This window comes from Agelaius phoeniceus, chromosome 11, assembly GCF_051311805.1.
Source record: "Agelaius phoeniceus isolate bAgePho1 chromosome 11, bAgePho1.hap1, whole genome shotgun sequence".
Taxonomy (NCBI): Eukaryota; Metazoa; Chordata; class Aves; order Passeriformes; family Icteridae; genus Agelaius; species Agelaius phoeniceus.
This window is the reverse complement of record NC_135275.1, coordinates 4,767,369-4,790,078: the sequence shown is the minus strand read 5'-3', so window position 1 is coordinate 4,790,078 and position 22,710 is coordinate 4,767,369. Positions and strand designations below refer to the sequence as shown.

General features: G+C 42.8%; 1 protein-coding gene across 2 annotated transcripts in view; it reads left to right on the top strand.

Annotated features, from left to right (window-relative positions):
• SLC6A1 (solute carrier family 6 member 1) overlaps positions 1-19,777 on the top strand; it is a 74,963-nt gene extending 55,186 nt beyond the window's left edge. For both annotated transcript variants that reach the window (XM_054640120.2, XM_054640119.2), the window contains exons 4-15: positions 586-686; positions 2,082-2,191; positions 2,304-2,436; positions 3,869-4,003; positions 4,113-4,216; positions 4,542-4,666; positions 6,872-6,984; positions 10,060-10,191; positions 11,572-11,674; positions 13,028-13,128; positions 14,663-14,830; positions 17,388-19,777. In XM_054640120.2, coding sequence (XP_054496095.1) covers positions 586-686; positions 2,082-2,191; positions 2,304-2,436; positions 3,869-4,003; positions 4,113-4,216; positions 4,542-4,666; positions 6,872-6,984; positions 10,060-10,191; positions 11,572-11,674; positions 13,028-13,128; positions 14,663-14,830; positions 17,388-17,492 — 1,430 coding nt within the window. In that variant the 3' untranslated portion in view covers positions 17,493-19,777. The remainder of the gene's footprint in view (positions 1-585; positions 687-2,081; positions 2,192-2,303; positions 2,437-3,868; positions 4,004-4,112; positions 4,217-4,541; positions 4,667-6,871; positions 6,985-10,059; positions 10,192-11,571; positions 11,675-13,027; positions 13,129-14,662; positions 14,831-17,387) is intronic.
• Positions 19,778-22,710: the final 2,933 nt, after the last annotated feature.

The following is a 22,710-nucleotide window of genomic DNA, read 5'->3' as shown; positions in this document are numbered from 1 at the left end:
TGGAATTGTCTCTCACAGAAAAGTGGTTTTGCTCGAGTTGCTGCTGTTGGTAGGGGTTGGTACAGCCTTGCTTTGCATTATCCTGATTATTGTGAGCACTTCCTCCAGCTCAGGATCATGGAACAGCTACCCTGAATAGCTCACAACACCCCTGGAGTGTCCATGTGGAGCAGAGGACACCCTCGTGGTGGAACCCTGGCGTGTCTTTGGTCTGACTGCCAGCAGGCACTCTGATCATGTCCTGAGTGCCTTGGAGCACATTCTCACTGTGTGTGCATCTGCCACCAGCTCCTGGGGGCTGCTCTGCCACAGAATGAGCTGATTTAGCTCATTTTCCTGGGAGTGAAACGTGCCAGAGAACTCTCAGCAGGTGGGACTGCACCACAGAGAGAGCTGAAGGCTGGCAGTGAGCTCATGGATTTGGCTGAGCCATCACCCAAACAATCACCTCTGTGGAGTGGCACTGCTGAAATTCTCACTCCTGCATTTCCCAGTGGTGCCTGCCCCATGTGAGGTGTTTGCCCTGAACTGCAGCCCTTCCATTGGAAGTTCCCTTGGTTTCATTTCTCTTTGTTTTCCTTACAGGTGTGGGGCTGGCTGCTGCAGTCCTGTCCTTTTGGCTAAACATTTACTACATTGTGATTATTTCCTGGGCCATATACTACCTGTATAATTCCTTTACCACTGTAAGTGTGTGTCAGAGGGGATGGGGAATTGTTTCTTGGATGTAAAGCCAAGTAAAATATGGATACACCACTAATCTGCCTCAGTGTAGATGTGTGAGGTTAACACAGCACGCACAGAAATCTGTAGGATAATCCATTCTTACTGAAAAAAACCCCCTATTTTGTAAAAATCCCTTTTAAATTTTTTTTTCCACAAGAAATTTAGAGCAGAAAACTGAGCTTACAGGTCAGTCACTCCCCCAAGAAAATTTCTAGTGTACAACTAATTATTTTGTTTCTTCAGTAGCAGCCACACAAATATGAGTTCTTTGGGAAATGGTATCATTGCAAAGTGGCTTCACGATGGAGGGGTTTATTAAAGAAACCCCCATGGAATGGAAGGTCTGTGATTTGATTAGCTCTGAACTTCCATTCATTGTTGTTATTTTTGCTTTGTTTTCTTTCCTGTTTACTTTATTTTTAGCTGCCTTTTTTCCCCCTCAAGGGTGATTCATCAGCTGAGTAAGTCCTGTCTGATTTGTGGGGTTTGGCCATCTGAGGAAGCATTCTTACATAAGTTGTATATAATTAATGCATCATTGTTCAATTGTCTCTTCTATAAATTTTGCTCATGCTTGCTTGTTCTTGGCTTTAAAGAATTTTTCCTTGACCAAATTTGCATTAATTACTGTCTGGGAGTGACATGACCATTTCTGCTTTGTTGTCCTCAGAATTGGTATTGATGTGAAAGGTCAGGCAGAGTCTGGAAGTGTTTCTTGTGGCCCATGTTAAATGAATATTGACTTCTAATTCACTTGGAGCCTCTTCTCCTTGTGTATAAAGCACACAGTGCCCTGATACAGCAGTGCTGTGAGAGGATTTCCCAACAATTGCCATCAAAAAGATCTATAAATTATATGCAAATGAGGCTCATTCTAATGGATACCATGAGAAACAAGTTCTGCTCCTCACAACTTCTGAAAGATGGGATGGAAACACGCAGAACATGCACATAACAGATAGAAATTTCATCTTTCTCCAATTATCCCCTGACCTGAGGGGAAAATGAAACTCTCTGATCAATAACCATCCCAATTTTTTTATCTCTTGTGCAACAAGAGGTACCAGGACCTCCAGGAGGTCCTTTCTGCTGTTTCACCATACTCTAATGGTGAGTGCATTGAATCCAGAGCATTTGAGCTGCAATGTTAAGGAAAAGAGGGAATATTTCCACACCTGCCTCCCACAACTGACAGGAATTGAAATCACTTTCACCCCGGGGAGATCAATGTCTGCAGAGCTCCAGGTGCTTTAGTTCTGCACTCAGCTGTCAGTTCTAGCAAAGAAAGAGATACTCGAGGTAATCTTGCTTAAGAAGTGTTTGACTCCAGGTTTTTGGTGCTCTCCCTTCTCCAGACCCTTCCTTGGAAACACTGTGAGAACCCCTGGAACACCGACCGCTGCTTCTCCAACTACACCTTAGCAAACACCACCAACATGACAAGTGCCGTGGTGGAGTTCTGGGAGTAAGCTCAGCATTTCCCTCTCCCCTCCTCTTGCATGTCCAAGGATCACCTTGTTGTCCTTCCTGTTTCACCTTCTGAATCCTTTGCCAAATGTTGTGTTGGCTCCTTGCAGACGCAACATGCACCAAATGACCGACGGCTTGGAAAAGCCTGGGCAAATCCGATGGCCACTGGCAATCACCCTGGCAATTGCCTGGATTCTGGTGTATTTTTGTATCTGGAAGGGGGTAGGCTGGACTGGAAAGGTAAGATTAAAAAGTATTGTTAATACCTTTCAATTGAAAATGCCCATTTTGCTCAAATATTCTGTAAGTTCTTGAGGTAAGAGGCACCGGGGGCAGTTTGGCTGTCAGAGCTCTGTGAAGGATTTTTGTTTTCTTGGATTGATACAGCTCCATGTTTTAGGAAGAGCTGGTTCCTCTCCAGCTAGGTCAGACCACAGCCTTAGATGCTTCACTTACAGTCCTCTTGGCTTGGCCAGGTATAAAATCACCCAAAAATATTTCTGCTTCTTCCTGGGATGAATATTCCAGCTGGTTTGGATAGCACCAGAGTGGGGATGAAGTGGTTTGGTTCCAGCAAGAACTGTGCAATAAATGCAAAATTCTTGCTGGAACCAAACCACTTCATCCTCACACTATTGCTATCCAAACCAGCTGTAATATTCAGAAAAACTGTGCAATAAATGCAAAATTCTTGCTGGAACCAAACCACTTCATCCTCACTCTATTGCTATCCAAACCAGCTGGAATATTCAGAAGAACTGTTGCAATAAATGCAAAATTCTTGCTGGACCTGATATGTAAAGAAGCGTTGGGAAGAGCTGCTCCCACCTTCCCTCATGTGAGTGAGAAACATTTGAGGTCCTCTCACAGGATTTCACCCTGTGCTTCTTGGGCTCTGCCTGGCTGTGAGTGGAAATTAGGATTTACTAATCAATTAAAGGAAATTATATTCTTGAGAGACCTTTCTGAATTAAAGGGCAGCAACATCTGACGTTGGCTCATGCCTTGCCCTGCTGGAAGAAATCCCAGGGAAATGAAAAGCCACAGCAATGGGGTTTGCTGCTGGGTTAGAAGACCTCAGGTCTGGTGCAGAGGGCTGGGATTTCTTCACACTGAGGGAACAGATTGTTGGTTTTTGACAAGAGGGCAAAACTGTGACCCACCTTGAACTGTGTGTTGGACAGGGCTGGGCTGAGCTCAGAGCAAACCATTTGCTTTCTCCTGTCTCCAAAGCACAAAGAGGCCAAAATGAGGGCTCAGTCTGAGTTCAGAAAGGGTTTCTGACAGGACCTCTGAAAAGGCAAGAAAGTAGGAGCCTGTAATATAGAGGAGGAGAGAGTGAAAAAAATGAACTGCCAGATGTGTTACAAGCAGGATCCTGGTGCCATGATCCTTGTGCTTTTGGGACTTCCTTGTGTCAAATACCAAAAAAAAAAAAAGTGTGAAAACATCCTAGTCCACACTGTTCCCTTTTCAGAAAAATAGGCAGCAGCCACCTGCCTTTAGAGCTGGAGTTTAGGGAGTTTTGCTGTAGGCACTTCCCAAGTCTTTTCATTGAAAAATGCCTCAATTTTAAGAGCCATCCTCAGTTGCTGCTAGAGTGTTTTCAGGGAGCAAATACTTTTGATTATTCTTCCTTGCACACTTACACTGTCTTGTTTCTTCCCATCAGGTGGTATATTTCTCTGCTACTTATCCCTATGTTATGCTGCTTATCTTGTTCTTCCGTGGTGTAACACTGCCTGGAGCAAAGGAAGGCATTTTATTCTATATAACTCCCAATTTCAGCAAGCTTTCAGACTCTGAGGTAAATATTCCATGCTGGTAAGCCAAAGTTTCACTCCTCACTGTTCCCCTTATGAGCTGCTCCTCAAGTGCAGAAACAGATTTTTAAAAAACTTGTTTCCTGCCATCAGGTTTGGCTGGATGCTGCCACACAGATTTTCTTCTCCTATGGTTTGGGTCTTGGTTCACTGATTGCCCTTGGAAGTTACAACCCTTTCCACAATAATGTTTACAGGTAAGCAGATGACTGCACATATTGCAGTGCCACTTGCCTGTCTCAGCTGGAGCTGGCTCCTGTCTCTGTGCACAGATAATTGAAATAAAGTTTAGTGTTGAATATTAACTGTTCTGTCTGGCTGGGGGTGAGATGTGTGACTGCCTTTACACCAATGGGAGAGACTTCCCCAGCGTGGAATGGAGCCCAAACTGGGAAATCCTCAACTGTGAAATCCTAAATCATTGAGATCTTTCCACAGGAAAAAAAGAAATCAATAAATAAACCCCAAAAAGGATGAACATTTGCTTTCCCTGCTGCTTAAAGCCCCTTCCCTTTGTTTCAGGGACTCCATCATAGTGTGCTGCATAAACTCATGCACGAGCATGTTTGCTGGCTTTGTCATCTTCTCCATTGTGGGATTCATGGCCAATGTCACAAAGAGGCCAATTGCAGATGTTGCAGCATCAGGTACCCGAAATCTTTTCCTCTAAGCTGTGCATCAGGGGTTTTTGGTTTTGTTTTTTTGCTTGTAGGTTGTTCCTGCAGCTGCTCAAAATTCCTCCCCACAGCTCCTCAGCTCCCTGTCCCCTCAGTCTCCCAGGAGGAAAAGTGTTGTCCCAACCCACTCCAGGCAGAGCAGGAGGAGTTCTGGTCATGATGGGATGGTTTTTAAGCTAATATTTCCCAATTCAGTTGGGTTTTAATTCCTTTTCCCATTTCTTGAGGTTAAGCCCTTGGAGGCAGATCCATTTCCTCCCTGTTCACACCTACACCTATTCCATGTGACTCTGTATCATGAAAGACATTTTATTTAGGGCAGGGAGCTGTGGAGCTGTCCATGGGAGGATTCTGTTCTTCCCTGCAGTTCCTTGTGTGTCTTCCAGCTGAAAAAAGCTCAAAGCAGCAGAGCAGATGGCTGCCCTGACCCAGCTGGTGCACCAGATACTCACTTAGCAGTTCTGGCCACAGGGAGGGATCTCATAACTCAAAGCTTGGCTGCAACTCACTGGTGGACAAAATCTGGATGACTGTATTAGCAAACACAACCCACTGAAATATTCTCCTTGGTTAGAAAAGGAGAGAATTTAAGCCCTGCAAATAATCTTCAATAAATTACACATACAAAGAGATTAGGTGCAAAATGATGATGGCGGGCACTGTTATTAAAAGCTGCTCTGGAAAGGCAGTGGTGTGTGAAATAAGCTTTATGGATTTATTTCTTTGATACAGAAGGAGTTATATAAAGGCTACACCTGCAAACACCACCATATTTTTACATCATATTAAGTACATTTGATAACAGATCTCTGAAAGATGCCCGTGGCCACTAATTGCCAAGGATATTTAAAAATTTGACCCTTTAATTAAGGCTTCTATTTCTCCTAGTAAGTTTGGAGGCTGGTGCCAGATTTTACCACCATGAGAGGTTATTTTGCCATCTTTTATACAGCCTTATAAAACAATGATATTATTAAAAGGCCTAGCTGCATTTCTGTGGAATGCCAAACAGAGTAAAATTAACATATTTATCTGAAGTTTATTTTGCTTTTAGCACTGCTATTTGGAATGCTTTCTGAATTGCTTTCCCTGCTCTTGTTAGCAATTAATTGCTTCAAAATCCTCATTAGACTTTGGCAATCCAGGTGTTGGTGCCACCCTTGCTCCACTGGTTTGGGGGCTGGGACCAAGCACTTGTCACTGACAGACTTTTAATGGAAACTGAAAACTCAGAGGCACTCCTTAGGTGAAACACACGAGTTTTATTTCTGTGGTTTTATAAATTTATAATTTATTAGATGCATATATATTTATTATATAATAAACATATTAAACATTATATTAATTAATAATTAAATCTAAATAAACACTACATAATAAATATATTTATTAGAAATTATTATATTTATAATATATTCTGTGTATTAATAAATTTATTTATTAAATTTGCTGGTTTTCCCTCAGACCTTGAGAATGAAAAAACCCTTTTAAATAGGGTTTTAAAATAGGGGTTTTTAAGGAGTTTAACACTCTGTCCCCCATCTGCAGTTAGCAAGAAGAAAAATTAAAAAGTTTGGTCATCCACAACGACAGAGTTTATTAAAATGTGCATTTAGGGGGAGGGAGAGCAATGGAACAGCAACTGGGAATACTGGAAATGCTGGACAGTGTCCTCTCCACTGCTGAGCTCTGTTTCTGTTCTGAACGGTGCCAAGCAGGAGAATGCAGCTGTCAAAAGCTGCTTGAGGGAGGGGACAGAGCTGAGCAGTGCCTGGGGGTGACCCCAGCCAGGGACAGCACCCCTGCCTTGGCTGAGCAGGGGGCTCAGGAGCAGCTGCTCTGCTTGGTTGGCTTTGGGCGATTTGGGGTGCATTTATTTTATTTTATTTTATTTTATTTTATTTTATTTTATTTTATTTTATTTTATTTTGTTTTGTTTTATTTTATTTTATATTTTATTTTATTTTATTTTATTTTATTTTATTTTGTTTTATTTTATTTTATTTTATTTTATTTTTTAGTTTTGGCTGGTTTATTTCCAAACCCAGGTGCTTGCAGGAGCAGGGAGCAGTGAACAGTGGAATCTCTGCCCAGGGGCTGCATCCAGAGCCCAGCAGGAGCAGAGGATCCCAGCCCAGCCCTGCCATTGATGTTCTGTCTCCTGTCTCTCCCCAGGCCCTGGACTGGCATTTCTGGCTTACCCAGAGGCAGTGACACAGCTGCCCATCTCCCCTTTGTGGGCAATACTCTTCTTCTCCATGCTGCTCATGCTTGGCATTGACAGTCAGGTAAAACTGGGGTGGAAACCAATAAAAATGCAGATTTTCTGTTTTTCTTTGCATTTTATTTATTTTTATTAGGATTATTTATTTTATAATTTGGGATTTATTTAATCATTTCAGATTCTTAATTTAATAATTTGGGATTATTTATTTTATAATGTGGGATTATTTATTTTATAATTTTCAAAGTCATTATTTTATAATTTAGAATTTATTTAATAAATTAAGATTATTTCTTTTATATTAAAATTACTTTATATTAGGATTTTTTGTATATTTAGCTTTTGTATTTTTCATGTATTTGTAATCCTGCAGTTCTTCAGTGTATATTAAGATTATTTATTTTATAATTTAGGATTTATTTAATAATTTAGGATTCTTTATTTCATAATTTAGGATTCTTTATTTTATAATTTAGGATTCTTTATTTCATAATTTAGGATTCTTTATTTTATCATTTCGAATTCATTATTTTATAATTTAGAATTTATTTAATAAATTAGGATTATTTATTTTATATTAGGGTTGTTTATTTTATATTAGCATTATTTTATATTAGGATTCTTTATATATTTAGCTTTTATATTTTTCTTCTATTCATAATCCTGCAGTTCTTCAGTGTATAACTCTAAACTCAGAGTTTCAGGTGCTGCTTTCCCATTGTGGTCAGGCACAACAACACAACAGGGTTGTGCTCTCCACTGCCAGCTGGAACTGGGGCAGGATCATCCTGGAATAATCAAATAAAGAATAGGAGGCATTCAGGAAAGACTGAGTCAAAAAAATGATGCTTGAACACCTCTGCTCTTTCATGATCTGCTGGAAGCACATGAAAAATGGGCAGAAAATTTATTCTGCAGGCAAAAAGGGGCTTATCTTTGAAATATTCCCTGTTAAATCACAATGTTAAAAATACCTGTTCAGTGTTCAGCTGTGCAGGAGACACTGGGATGTGTTTTACAAGATTTGGATGCCACAGGTATTTCTGAAGGGCGGCTCCAGAACTCACCACTGGAGCAAAAAGACACAGCACACATTTCATTTTCAGATCTGGAGTTAATTCCGTGGGCAGTGGGATGGTTACTGAGGATATTCTGGGTTTTGATGTGCTCTGAAATCACTTCCCAAGGGAAAGGGTCACCAATTTATTGGTTCAGGCTGTACTGAAGCTCTGGGTGGGATCTGACAACTGAAAATGAAGGAGGAGGCTCAGCCCTGGGGTTTGCAAATCCAAGATATTCTCTGTCTAGATTAAACTATTAAATAATTAACACGTGGAATAATTAGAAATGTTGACTGGGACACAGATAAAAAAGCACAGAGCATGAGAGAAAACTCTTTAAAAACAACTCTGTCCAATAAAACCTTTTGTTGATCAGTGCTAATTTTAATCCAGATTACAGCCCCAGTGGCAGCACTCAGGAGAGCTCCCTGCCTTATTTCACAAGGAATACTTGGAGGATTTGGTCAGGGAAGTTGCCCCTGGCTGCTGAACTCTTGGATCACTTTTAGGAGCCCAGTCCTGGGCAGATGTGTTAATTTACCTGCAATCAGCTGCAGTTGGCAAAGCAGCAGCTCCCAGTCCCTAGCACAGCCCTCCCAGCACATAAAGGAATGTGGGATTTACTGCCTTAGCACTGGACCAGCCTTTCAGGAGAGAAAATCCATCATTTCCTACAAATCCAAGCTGACTTCAGCCTGTGAACACAAAAAGACCAAGGAGGGTATTTTATCCTAGGAGATGAAAGGAAGTTGAAAATTTACACTTTTTATTTCTTTGTTTTTCAGTGAGCTTCAGGCTTGACATTAAAACCCACTGCTCAATCTGGGGGGAAACTGCTGTGAAAAATTGGGTCAAAAATATTCTTGAAAGCATTTGTCTCTAGGCAACTAACAGCTGAGGAAGGTGGTCTAATATTATTAAAAGGAAGATGGATCTACAGGCTGTCATGCTTTCTGCATTTTCTGTCTGTCACTGAAACATTTCATCCACTCTAATTTACACGAGCTGTAACCATTGGTTGAATTCTACTTGCTCTGCTGAAAATTAATAAAACTTTACTCATCTTTTGGTTTTCATATTTCAGCCACCATAATGATAACATTTATCTGAATATATACACACAGAGGGATTCTGGAGAGTGGCCATTTGGAGGACACAGCCTCAACAAAAATGTTTTCTGGGGATACAGAGAATATTTGATTTATTACATATGAGAATCATATGAGAATCTTTAACTTTCTGCCTGAAGCACCAATCTGGTTAGACTTTCTCTGTGTGTTGGCTTTCGTGTATCACATAAAAAAGAAGTTTATTTTGTAAATCACATAAAAAAGAACTTTATTTTGTAGGATTGAGGGACCAAAACCCTCAACTGTAGGTAAATCATCTTTATTACAAAAAAAGAGCAGTTCCTGTTCACAGAGCGAAAGCAACAGTTCATAGCTCAGAATTTTGAGTGCTCCTTGAGCTGGAAATCTTTTTGCACAGATCATATTTCAGCCCCCATAATGATAACATTTATCTGAATATATACACACAGAGGGATTCTGGAGTGTGGCCATTTGGAGGACACAGCCTCAACAAAAAATGTTTCCTGGGGATACAGAGAATATTTAATTTATTGCATATGAGAATCTTTAACCTTCTGCATGCAGCACCAATCTGGTTAGACTTTCTCTGTGTGTTAGCTCTCTTGTATGTGAGTTAATCACACAAAAGGAAATTTATTTTGTAGGATTGAGGGACCAAAGCCCTCAACTGTAGGTAAATCATCTTTATTACAAAAAAAGAGCAGTTCCTGTTCACAGAGCGAAAGCAACAGTTCATAGCTCAGAATTCTGAGTGCTCCTCGAGCTGGAAATCTTTTTGCACAGATCTCTTTAGGCAGAGCCAAGGAGATTCAGGAGCAGAGCTTCCGCTGCAGTCAAGCGAATTTTCACTTCTCGCTGCACGGCTGCAGCCTCAGGCCAGCCAAGGCTCCAATCACAAACTGCTCCCCAAAACTCCATGCTGGGCTCTGCAGTGTTTTTTGTGTCCAGCTGGGCCCTGGAGTGTGTTTTGTGTCCCTTTTCCTGCAGTTCTGCACCGTGGAAGGGTTCATCACTGCCCTGGTGGACGAGTTCCCCAAGCTGCTGCGCAACCGCCGCGAGCTCTTCATCGCCGTGGTGTGCATCGTGTCCTACGTGATAGGGCTGTCCAACATCACTCAGGTAGGATCCCTGGGGCTGCCTCTGCCCTGCTGCACCATTCTCCTTCCCCAGCCCAGCCAGGAATCTCTGCCAGCCCCTGGACTGTCAGGGATTCCTGATCGCCAAGGTTTGGGCGGTTTAAGCGTAGAACGCCCTTAAGACCCTTAAGGCGGTTTAAGCGTAGAACGCCCTTAAGACTTTAGCTTTGATATTTTTATTTGTATTGTATTCATTGATATTAGTATCATTTCTTTAATATTAGGATTGTTTTGCTTTTATATATTGAGCTATTGTAGTTTTCATATATTTGTACTCTGCTGTTCTTTAGTGTAAACTCCAAACTTCACAGCCAGTGTCAGCTGCAGCTTGCCTGAAGATGTTGCTCACATAAACCTCAAGCTCAGAGTGGTGTTGGCTGAGCAGTCACTCTCAGGAGCTGCATGGAGTGGCAGTGCCTGCTTTCATCCCTGCTCTGTGTGCTGCTGCTTGCTGGGACTGCCTCACACAGAAATCACACGTGTGGGAGGGAAAAAACACAGCACCAATCCCCCTTGTAGCTGATATTTACTGCAAATCAAGCAGCAACTTCCTGAGTGTCAGTGGGAATGATGCCTTGGCTTTTTGGCTTTTATATTTAATTTATTGGTACTCCTGCAGTTCTTTAGTGTGTCACTCCAAACTGCACACCCAGTGTCAGCTGCAGCTTCCCCAGTTTGGGCACACACAACAATTCCTCTCCAGGCCTGGCAATCAAGGACACCTCACTGCCCCAGGGCCCAGAGATGGGAACAAAAGGGACTTGGGGGGAGCAACCTTGGGCTCAATGACTTCATTACCTGCAGCTGGAATCGGCAGATGAACCCCCAATGTGCAAATGGACCAAACTTATAAAAGTATAAAAACCCCTGACCCGTGGTCTATTTTGGGTGTAGCCCCTGGGGGATTTCATCTGCCCTAAATGTACCTGCAGGCCCTTCAATAAATGGAACTGCTTTTTATTCCCTTAATTCTGCCTGGCCTCTGGTTTTTAGGTAGCCCCAAAAAGGCCTCACCTTGGTGTCCCCTGCAGGGCTCATGGGACAGCAGAATGCACATCCCCACATTCCTACAGCCAAAAAAGTGGCAGCTGGAGATGTTGACTTTGCAAACTGCTAGAGGGAAATGATTAATGATTAAATTATGATTAAATTACCAAATAAAGAGCAAACAGCAAAATTAAATTTTTCAGTTTAAACAGCAGCAATCTTAATTTCATCAGGATTGACCTCAAGCCTTAAAAAAACTTAACCTGTTTAATTTACACTAATAGGCCCTTAACCTACCCACCACTGTTAGCTTGTATCTTACATTTTGAAGCTGGAGGCCTTGCTCTATTTTTCATACTTTTTTTTTCTGTTTCAGGGTGGCATCTATGTGTTTAAGCTTTTTGACTACTACTCTGCCAGTGGAATGAGTCTCTTGTTCCTTGTATTCTTTGAGTGCATCTCGATATCCTGGTGCTATGGTAAACATAAGCCTGTTTGTGTTTTTCCCTAAGCTTTACACACCCTGAGGATAATTCATCCTCTGATCTGTGGCTGATGTGCACGTGGTGGGGGTGGAACTGAAAGTGGCTTTGGTTTCTGTGGATAGAATTCAAAGTTGGCTTGTGGAAGGTGCTGCTGCCTTTTAAACACCCTACCTAGAGGCTTGGGAGCCATGAAGAGTTTCAGGACTATTAAAAGGGTGATATTCCATATCCTTTCCTGTCCCACTTCCTTGGCAAGCCTGGACCTTCAGAGGTTTTGGGTACATACTTCCTCAGGACGCTTGGGATTTGCAATATTTCATTTTTCCAGAAATTCTCCCACTCCAGGGTCCTGCAGGGAGCCAGGCTCCTTGGTCAGTGAGGGAATAATCACCTTAAATATCCAGACCCTGGGCTGGCAGTCTGTGGCTGTAAGCATTAATGGGTCTGTGGGACATTGTCACAGAGCATTTTTGACCTCAGAGCTGTGTCAGCTCCTCTGAGGAGCTGCTCCATCCCCACTGAGGCACTCCAGCTGCTCCAGGAGCTTCCTGCTGGATTTCAGTGGGCCTGAGAGGATGGAACAGCATTTAACAGGGGAGAGGCACTGCTGGAGAGCCCAGCAAATGGAAAAATACACCAAAATTCTCACGGAAATCACAGAATGTTCTGAGCTGGAAGGGACCCCACAAGGAGCTTAGGTGGATGGTCCATAGAGGGCTTGAACCACAGCTTGGAATTGTCAGCTCCAGGCTCTGGAAGAGATCAGAGCCATAAATTGGTGACAGAATCATGAAGAAATCAGAGCCATGGACTGGTGACAGACACAGCTTTGGGAGGCTGGTGGGGAGCAGCAGCAGCAGGAGGGGCCCTCTGATTGCAGCTCCACTCCTGCCCATCCATGGTGGGCACTGCAATGAAGCTGGTTAATGCTGGGATTATAATTGTTTATAATTGTTGTAATTATAGAGGTTTATAATTGTAAAATATACCCTAATTTTCTCATCCTAATATACCCTAGAGTTGGAATCAATCAAGGGTGTTTCTTGCATCTGACCTTCCCATGTGCAACTTCCTCCTTTGGCATGGGAGTAAGTTTGCTGGTCTCTATTTAATTAATTATGATGTGGAAAAGTGAGAACAGGTGACTTTTGGTGCTTTTGAGTTTGCACACGTTTTGCCTTGAGGAAAAGTTGAGATCTTTGTAGGGCTTCCAAATAATAATCATAATTTATGACTATATCATATATCATAATCATAATTTATGACTATATCTCTCAGAACCATTGAGCTTCCCATCAACTCCACTACCTGATATGTTTCTGTGTTGTTTCTTATTTCTTTACCCAGGTGTTAATAGATTTTATGACAACATCCAAGAGATGGTGGGATACAGACCCTGCATCTGGTGGAAACTCTGCTGGTCCTTTTTCACTCCTATCATTGTGGCAGTAAGGAACAAACTTTTATTCTCTGGTTGAAAGGATGTAAATGAGTGGCCTGGGTGCTGCAGCCTTGTCATTTCCAGCCCCACAGGTCCATATTAGTTCTGCCTTCTCTCCTTTTTTAAGGATTTGAACAATCCCATTGAAGGCAATAAGCAAAAAGCAGTGTCATTCCAGGAAGACTGTGCCCCAAAAAGAGAAGTCAAGATTTTTATTAGACCTCTGGAAATGCTCAAGAGATTGATTGGCAGAGTTAGAAAACTTTGAGGAGCAAATTTTGGCTTTTTTTTTTTTTTTGGTGTTCTAAAATAGAATTTAGCAATCTAAAATCTAAATTTTCCACGTACACAAAAATGCCAACATGCTGTAAACTGAATTCCTCCCTTCAAGCCCTTCTGGTGACAGAACAGGGTTTTAAACTCTTGTTCTTCCCTCGTGGCATTCTGTGGCATATATTAATCATTTTATACTGCATTGCTGTGGGTTTTCTGGCAAACTCTGCCATGAATCTGTACTGGAAACCACAGAACAGCTTTTTCCTGATTCTAAACTTTACCCAGTTAATCCCATTCAGTACTTTGTGAAGTAGTAAGCAAAGAAATGTAAATGTACTGCACATACACTGAACCCAGATGCAATGTAACAAACTATTACACATGAGCCAGCATTTAACCAGAGAAAGCAAATGAGGAGCACTAAAAAGACCCAGAAATGTGCTCATGTTGAGGGTTCCTCGAGTCATCCCTTCCCAGATCAAGGCAGATTTCCATTTTGTAAGAACATAAAAGCATAAGAGAAACATTTTACTTTAGTGGCACAGGAGGAAGATGCCCAGCATCATCAGACTGGCCAGATTTGTCAAGTCCTCAGCAGAATGTGCTGCCCAGCCCAGCTCAGAGCAGGGATAAAAATCTGCCTCTGGGAATTTGCAGAGCAGGGATAAGAATCTGCCTCTGTCCTGCACGAGGGCTCAGCCTGGATCAGAATGAGCCTCCCTCCCTCCTGATTCACTTTAGCAGGGTTTCCTGGCTGCTTTAGCCATTTGGGACAGGCCAGCACAGGAGATTTTCCTGGGAATAGACCATGGAATTCTGTGTCTGCAGGGCATCATTGGAGAACAACCCAAAGGCACGTGGGTGCTGCTGCTCAATGGCACAATGGGGACATGTACGTGGTGCCACTGAGCAACAGCACCCACGTTGCTTTTGGGTTCCAGCTATTCCCAGGATCCCTGTTTTCCCCAGTTGCTTTTGGGTTCCAGCTATTCCCAGGATCCCTGTTTTCCCCAGTTGCTTTTGGGTTCCAGCTATTCCCAGGATCCCTATTTCCCCCAGCTGCTTTTGGGTTCCAGCTATTCCCAGGATCCCTGTTTTCCCCAGCAGCACACCTGGATTATCTGAGGTGCAGGTTTATATGTGAAAACACAGCTTTGAGGTGAAACATTCATTTTGGCAAGAGGCATCTTGGGAAGCTCCAGAAAAACTCTTGAAGCCAGAACACTGTGGGAATCTGACCCCAAACCCTCCCTTCTGCTTTGCAGGGAGTGTTCATCTTCAGTGCTGTGCAGATGACCCCCCTGACCATGGGCAGTTACGTGTTCCCAAAATGGGGCCAGGGGGTGGGCTGGTTCATGGCCCTGTCCTCTATGGTGCTGATTCCTGGCTACATGGCATACATGTTCCTCACCCTGAAAGGATCCCTAAAACAGGTAAGCCTGCCTGTCCCAACCCCCCTGGTATGGTATTTGTGGGGTGCCCAGATGAAGGAAGGAATGACGAATCTGACTCCATGTTCTTAGAAAGCTAATTTATTATTTTATTAATATTTTATTAATATTTTATTAATATTTTATTAAGATACTAGATTATATATTAATATACTAATTTAATATATTATATTATATTTCTATTATATTTATATTTTATTATTTTTATTTTATTAAGATATATTATATTATATTATATTATATTATATTATATTATATCATATCATATCATATATCATATTATATCATATTATATCATATTATATTATATTATGGAATACTATACTAAGCTATACTAAAAACTACAGGAAAGGATACAGACAGAAGGTTAAAAGGATAATAATGAAAACTCATGACTCCTTCCAGAGCCTCAACACAGCTTGGCTCTGATTGGTCATTAGGTCAAAATAATTCACATGGAACCAATGAAACGGTCACCTGTGGGTGAACAATCTCCAAACACATTCCACATGTGAGCACAACACAGGAGAAGCAAATGAGATAAAAATTGTTTTCTTTTTTTTCTCTGAGGCTTCTCAGCTTCCCAGGAGAAAAACCTGGGCCAAGGGATTTTTCTGAAAATATGACTGCCACACCTTGGCACCTGTGCAATCAAAGATTGCTGGGCACTTCTTTCCTCTCATCTATTTCCCCCTCAGTCATTTTGCTTTGAGCTAAAAAAAACCCCAAAAAAACCATAAAAGTGCCAACCAAAAGAGAAGAGAGTGTCTGAGCCATCTGTTGCTGAACACAACTCCCCACGTTCCACAGGGTCCTTATCTCTGCTCTGGCAGCTGCAGACACTTGGCATTCCAGCTCCTCACACCTAGAAACCAGAGGAGAAGTTTGCAAATTATGGAAATTTGTCCTGATTAATGCCAGACACGCGGCCGCGGATCACGGCAGGGGATGCTCTGGGGAGCTGGAATCAAAATCAGGGGCTGAGCTCCAGAACTCTGGGATTGCATGGTCTGCTCAGTGACCCTGCTCTGCATGTCCCTGATGGCCCCCAAGGCTTCAGCTCCTGCATTTCACCCGCCCTGCTCTGCTGCAGCTGGGAGGGAGGACGTGGAATACCTTGGGAACACTTCCCTTGAGCCTTTATTTAAAGGATTTCTGTGGGCAGTCACTCTGTGAAGAACATTAGGGGCTTTTTCTCATTGCTCTCAGCCTCTCCCTGACTGCTCCTTTTTTAAAGAACGTAACACTTCTCATGGAAGACAGTCTTTTTTTCAGTCAGTTTTTATTACAGTCAGTTTTTATTTCACTCAGTTTCTATTTCAGTCAGTTCTGAGGTCCTCAGAGATGTGCTGCTGAAGGGGTGGGAAATATTGACCACATTACTGCCCCACACATCGTTCAGGAGCCACCCACAATCACCACACCTCATTTTTCAATCTGGGTGGATCCTCAGTTTTCCCTCTCCAGCTCCTCCTGTACATCACAGCCAGTTCTCCAGCCCAAGTACTGAAACACTCTGTGATTGTGGCAACCAAAGACTGTCAAAAGGAATTTGTCAGAACTTCTGGAATATTCTAAAATCAGCTGACAGAGCCATCTTTGCAAAGGGCTGGATGATCTTAAGCAGAATTGACGAGTGATGCCTCATGAAATGCTCAGATCTTGATCCAAATATTTGTCTTCAGCAAATTTTGAAGGACTCAGTGAGGCTTTAAAGAAGCCTGCACAAAAAAATCTGGGTTTTGATTTTTTTTTTCTTTCCCTCCCTGCCAGTTCTTAGCTCCTACATTTTGAATAGATTTCTCTTGGTCTTATGGAAACTTTTAGGTGCAAAAGGAGAACTGTTGCCCTAAAATACAGCTGCTCTTTGTGGAGGGTTGTGTGAGACCATGGTAAGAGTTCCTCATCTCAGCCTTGTTGCGGATTGAGGTCGTATTTTTGAAAGCATTGATAAATTATTATTAAGTGAGGGGGGAGCCTGCACCAGTGAGAGGCTCTGAGGAGCCAAACTGGGATTGCTTTTGAGATATAAGAGAGATTGCTTTGAGATAGGAGATTGCTTTGAGATAGGAGATTTCTTTGAGATCTATTCTGTGCCATGAGCTGGGCAGAGAAGCTGAAGGAACAGAGAGGACAAAAGGACGAGGAAAGACAGAATAGGAATAAAACACTGTAAAACACTCTAAAACACTGGTTTATCCTTGGAGGAGCTCTCAGTTCTCCTGGGGAGATGCCCATCGCTCTGGTGCCCATGCAGTGCTGGACCCTGGGCTCACAGCAGAGCCTCTCCCCATTGCTTTTCCCCAGGAAAGCTCCTTGTAGGCACCCAGCATTTGGCACAGGGTGTTTCAGCTCCTCCTGTCACCTTCAGGACAGAGCTGGAATTCTGTTTAGTGCAAGTGGCTTGCTGCTGGTTCCCTGGCAAGAGAGGTGGCTGTAAAGAATTGTCTTTAAATATTTAGGAAAAAAAAAAAAAAAGAAGAGTAAGGTTAGAAAGAGTTTTTTGGCTGCCTCACATTTACTGTTGTCCTTTGAACAGCGCATCCAAGTGATGATTCAGCCAAGTGAAGACATCACCCACCCTGAGAATGGGCCAGACCAGGCCCAACAGAGCAACTCTGCCAACAAAGAAGCCTACATCTAAACTCCTCTCTCCTCCAAGTTCCGCTCCTCCTCCAGAAAAACAAAAAATATGGTTGAATATGACCACAAATTCACATCTGAGAATATAATTACCTACCTCTAGTGGCAAAAAAAAAAAAAAAATAAAAAATACATATTAAAAAAAAAAAAGAGGAAAAAAAAAAGCAACAAGGTCATCTCCACTCCGAGGGAATCGCCATGGGTTCGATCCAGCCGTCGCGAGCTCAGATGTTTGACAGTGTTTTTGTGTTCTCCAGCAATCCAGACTGTTAATGTTTTTATCCTTTCACAATGATAGTTGCATACCTTGGAATTTGTAAATTGATGTGCCAAGACCTTTTTAATCTACCTTTTAGCACGACTATTTGAAGTTTTGTGCTGCTGATTTTTAGTAGTCGATCACTATTTCTTACCGCTGAATCCCAAGACTGTTATTTCTGACTTTGCAGGAGTAAAATTAAGTTTGGAGTTGTTTTGTACAAAAAGAGAACGGAGTATTTTGTAAACAAGTGATTTCCAGTGCAAAAGTCTGCCCTTAAAATTTGTTCCAGCTGAGGCCATTCGAGGGGGGAAGAGACACTTCCTTCAATTAACAGCAGGCACAGCCTTTAAAAACATTCCTAGCGCAAAAATTGAGTTGTTTGTGGCAGAGCAGCCCAGGCCAAACACACTGGCTGTGCTCAGCCTTTCAGGGTGACTTTCAAACAAGGTCATAAATTTCCTTAAAAGTACATATCTTGCTTCTTGTAAAAAGAAGATATCTGCGTGAATCAATGTTAGAGGCATAAATACGACTTTTAACTTTTTTAGCAAAGTAATAGCCGAGAGCTCTTAGAGATTCCCAGGAGTAAAATACAAAGTATTTGCCATTCAAGCTCAGACTCCCTGAGCTTTTATCATGCTGTTATCACTCTACTATTGCATTGCCACCAAAATAGAAACCAAACCAAGATCAAAGTGAGTTCCAACGTAGGGCTTGATTGAACCTGCCCGAGAACTCCCCCAGCTCCCACCCCAAACCCCAGCACTTTGAGAGCAGTGGGATTTCCATTTCCAGGGGCTGGGTGGTGCTGAGGGCACGAGGGAGAGCTCTTTGATCCCCTGCAATCCCACTCTGGGCTCCAGCCAGCCCCTGGAAGTTCTCCCTGTGTGGGGAATGCAGCGGGAGCCCCGCTCGGCATTTCTCGTTTGGCAGCTATAAGATAAGACAGGCAAGGAGGCTTTTTTGTTTTTGGTTTGTTTTTTTTTTGGGGAGGGTGATGTTTGATTGTAAATGACTGTGACAGAACTGTGCAATGAAAAACATGCTTTTCAGCAAACTTTTTTTGTGCACCGTACAATGTTAGATAGCACAATTTATGTAGGACTACTACGTGGAAAAAAAAAAACAAAAAAAAACATGTTACCTGTGAATGTTGGGTTTTTCGTTGTTCTCGTCTGAAGGTGACAAACATGTTCTTGCAATAAGGTATTATTCTCAGAATGTCAAGCACATTATGTAGAAATAATATATATATATAATACACATGTATTTCAAACTACATCCTAAACTCTCAGAGTATGTTGGGTAGGTTCTAAACTGTTTCATACCTAGGTCAAATGTAAAATACTACGAGATCTAAGCTCCATCCTAAACGGCCATAGCTGAGATGCAAACGTCCTGTAAGTCTTTGGGATTTAGAGGAACCCCTACATCCTACACAGACATTACACGTGATACATCATACTTGTGAATTTCATTAGACTAAGGGTAAAAACTCCGACTTTCTCTTTATTGTTTAATGTAACCGAGTCCCATGTTGTTCTAAGAAAAATGCAGTATTTAATGTTTGATTGTAAACAATTATGACAGATGTTTGACAGACCTGCTCTTTAGCAAAAAGCTGTACAAACGTTATCACATAGCACAAACTAGTGTTGTAGAACTACTGTGTGTAAACTGTGAATAGCTGTATCTTTTTTGTAGTACTTGCCCTGAAAAAGAAAGATTATTGTATGATCATATATGCTTTTTGCAATAAGGAAATATCCAACACCAAGCAAATCTATCTCTATATAAAAATATATATGTAATATATACATATTCAAAAATATATACAGAGCCTGTTTAAAAGAGTACAGTATTATTTAGTAAATTGCAACCTGTTCTATGGACCAAATGTAAAATATTTATAAATTAAGATGCATTTTAAATGTCTATAAACGGTGTCATAATTAAAGCACGATTGTTATGTAAGTTTCCAAGAGTTTAGAGGAAAAAGAATAAAGGTTATATTATACATTAAATCCAGAATTTTGCCGTCTTTCATTGGACAAACCCAATCTTTGCTATTTTCCACTTCCAAATGTGTCATTTATATAAAAATATCCTTTAAATACCAAAACGCTGTATCCCACTTGTGATGTGTATAATTAATCCACGCTATTCCTACAATGTAATTAGCATGTGCATACATTATACAGGGAGTTTGAGAGGTGACAGTTAATAGCCCTTCCTGGCATCCTGCTGCTTTCATTCTCCTGCGGGAAGATCGCAGCGCATCTCCAAGAAAAGGACAAACGGATTTTGGGATGTTTGGGACGGATCCTCGGGTGCACTGCTGTGAGCTGCAGCACCTCCCTGGTTTTGGAGCCATCCCAGTGCTGGATACTCCCCAGGCAGATGATCCATGGCTCCCAAAGCTCCGTGCTCCTGCCTCAGCTGCCCTGGCAGGGTGGGAAGACGAGGAGAAGACGCGGAGGAGAAGAAGTCGCGGCGCGGCTGCACCGCCGCTCCTGGGCTCGGGATTTAATTATCTGCCTGCAAAACTGGAGCAGGGCTTCATGCTGGGGAAGAGCCTAAGCAATTAGAGGACCTGATTAGAATGGAAAAGGCTCCCCAGAGAGGCGTCTGGGATCACAGCCTCCAAGCACCGAGCGCTGACCTTCGCGAGGAGCGCACGGCGAGGGCGCGGCCGGGAGGGGAGGTCCCAGACTGTTCTGGAAAAGGGGAGACAGCAATTTTGGGAATACTGAAGGCAATGAGGGGGAAATGGGAAAGGAAGAGGCTGAGGGCTGTCATTGCTGGCTGGGGGTGGTGGGAGGGCAGGAGGGCAGCAGGGGCTGAGGAGCAGGAAGCTACTTGGAGGATATTGCGTTAGTGCTGTGATATTTCCATGTTCTCCTGGAGGAATTTGCTCTTGCTGTGCTGCAGAAATCCCAACAGCAATTCAACAAGAAAAATGCAAATAAGGTCACTTCTCCCCTACAGGACTGCAGGATGCCCTGGGAGAAATCCATGTCCTTGCTCGTCAGGAGTATTCGCTCAGCTACATGTGCTTTTATTCTAAAATAACACTGTGTTGCTTTTGGGGGTTTTTTGTTTGTTTTAAGCCTGATTATTTCTGTTTTGTTCTGCTCAGGCCACGATAGCATTCCAATTAACTATTAGAACTGCTCAGCCCCCAGTGCTGGCTGGTTCTCGGGGGCTGGAACCCAAAGGCAGGGTGATGCCATGGCACAGGGCAGCAGCTCCTGCTGCCAGCGCCCCTCTGCAGGCACTGCCCAGCAGGCAGCAGCAAAAAGGGGCTGCACTAAAGCATTTGGACATCCACCTCTCGATCCCTTTCCCTCCAGGATGGATTGGCTCCACTCCCAGGAAGAGGAGCCCTGGAGATGTCGCATAGCACGGACAGACACCCATGGACAGACAGGGCAAGGGAGCAGCAGCACCAAATCCTCGCTCTCAGCACCCAAAGGGATCAGCTGCAGCAGCTGCCAGCCCCTGTTTGCCTCTGCCAAAGCACCACAATTGCCACTTTCACTGCTCAGGGAGGAAGGCACCAGCCTTCACATCCTAAAGGCTCTTTCTACTCTCCCCTCGCTCTCCTTTCCCAGTTTCTTGCCCTGCTGGGGCTGTTTAAATAAACCAAATTAAAATAAGGTGGGAGGAGGGGATTTACCCATTTTTTTTTTCTGCAATGTAATTTACTTCCTCTCTTCTTCCTCTGAAATTAAAGAAGTAAAGAAAAAAAATTTAAAAAATATTAAAGCACAAGTGGGGTAAAGTGAAACAAAATATTCATCCCTCCACAGAGCTTGGTATCTCAAGAAGCTCATGCAAGAATTGCCACTTCTCATTCCTGCCTTTACAGTTTGGTGCCAGTCAATAATTGCATCTCTCTTTCCTGCTGACAGTTGATGGAGAATGGGCAAATTTCCTCTGTTTTCACATAAATCCCATAACTTTTAGCATTCTATCATTGTGTTTTCTTCTTCCTTCTGACCACACACTTTACTGGTGCTTTCATTTGGGAATTATCATTATTTTTTAAATGTATGGATTGGTGGGAGAGAATTTTTAGCCTATTTACAAAAGCTTGGAGTGCCAGGACACAGGGAATGGCTTCAGACTGGCAGAGGGCAGGGTTAGGTGGGGATTTGGGAAGGAATTCCAGCCCTGGCACAGGGTGCCCAGGGAAGCTGTGGCTGCCCCTGGATCCCTGGGAATGTCCAAGGCCAGGTTGGGGCTTGGACAGTGGAAGGTGTCCCTGGCCACTGGGTGATCTTTAAGGTCCTTTCCAACCCAAACCATCCTGTGATTCCACAATTCCATGATTTTGAAGCTTCACATCTGATCGCTTTTCCCCCCAGGTTTGTGAACAGTCTCACACTCAGCTCAGTGGCAAATCCTGAGGGATTATTTTGGACTCTCAAGCAGGCTGAAGTAATCCTGTGAGTTATTTGTGAGTCATAAGTACATGCTGGTGCTAAATGTGTCCAACAGTGCCTAAGAGAAGGACAGGATGGATCAGGCATTGTCACCAGAACAAAAATTAATGTGTTGTGCCACCAATGGTGCTTTAGTCAGGCTGCTTGCTGTGCCTTTGGGGATCAGCAGCTGAGAGGCGGCCACAAACAAAGTAACAGAGGGTAGAAAATAGCCAAAATGCTCATGTTCAATTGCAGTCTGGAGTTTCCCCTGCACTTCACCAAACTGGAAACCCACTTAGTGCTGGAAGGGGAATAAATGGAACAGAACCAGTCGCTGCCTTATTCCCTTACATTGTGCACTTCCTGTTCCTTGTAATTATTCTAAAGCAACCTGGGAACGTCTGAAAATGTTTAACATAAAAAAGAAGCCTTGGAGGCTTGGTTTAGTTGAGGAAAAGGTTTTCCATGCCCCCCTGGCCACACCTTGTGCAGACACAGAGCTGCTGTTGCATCCCAGTGCTCCCCGA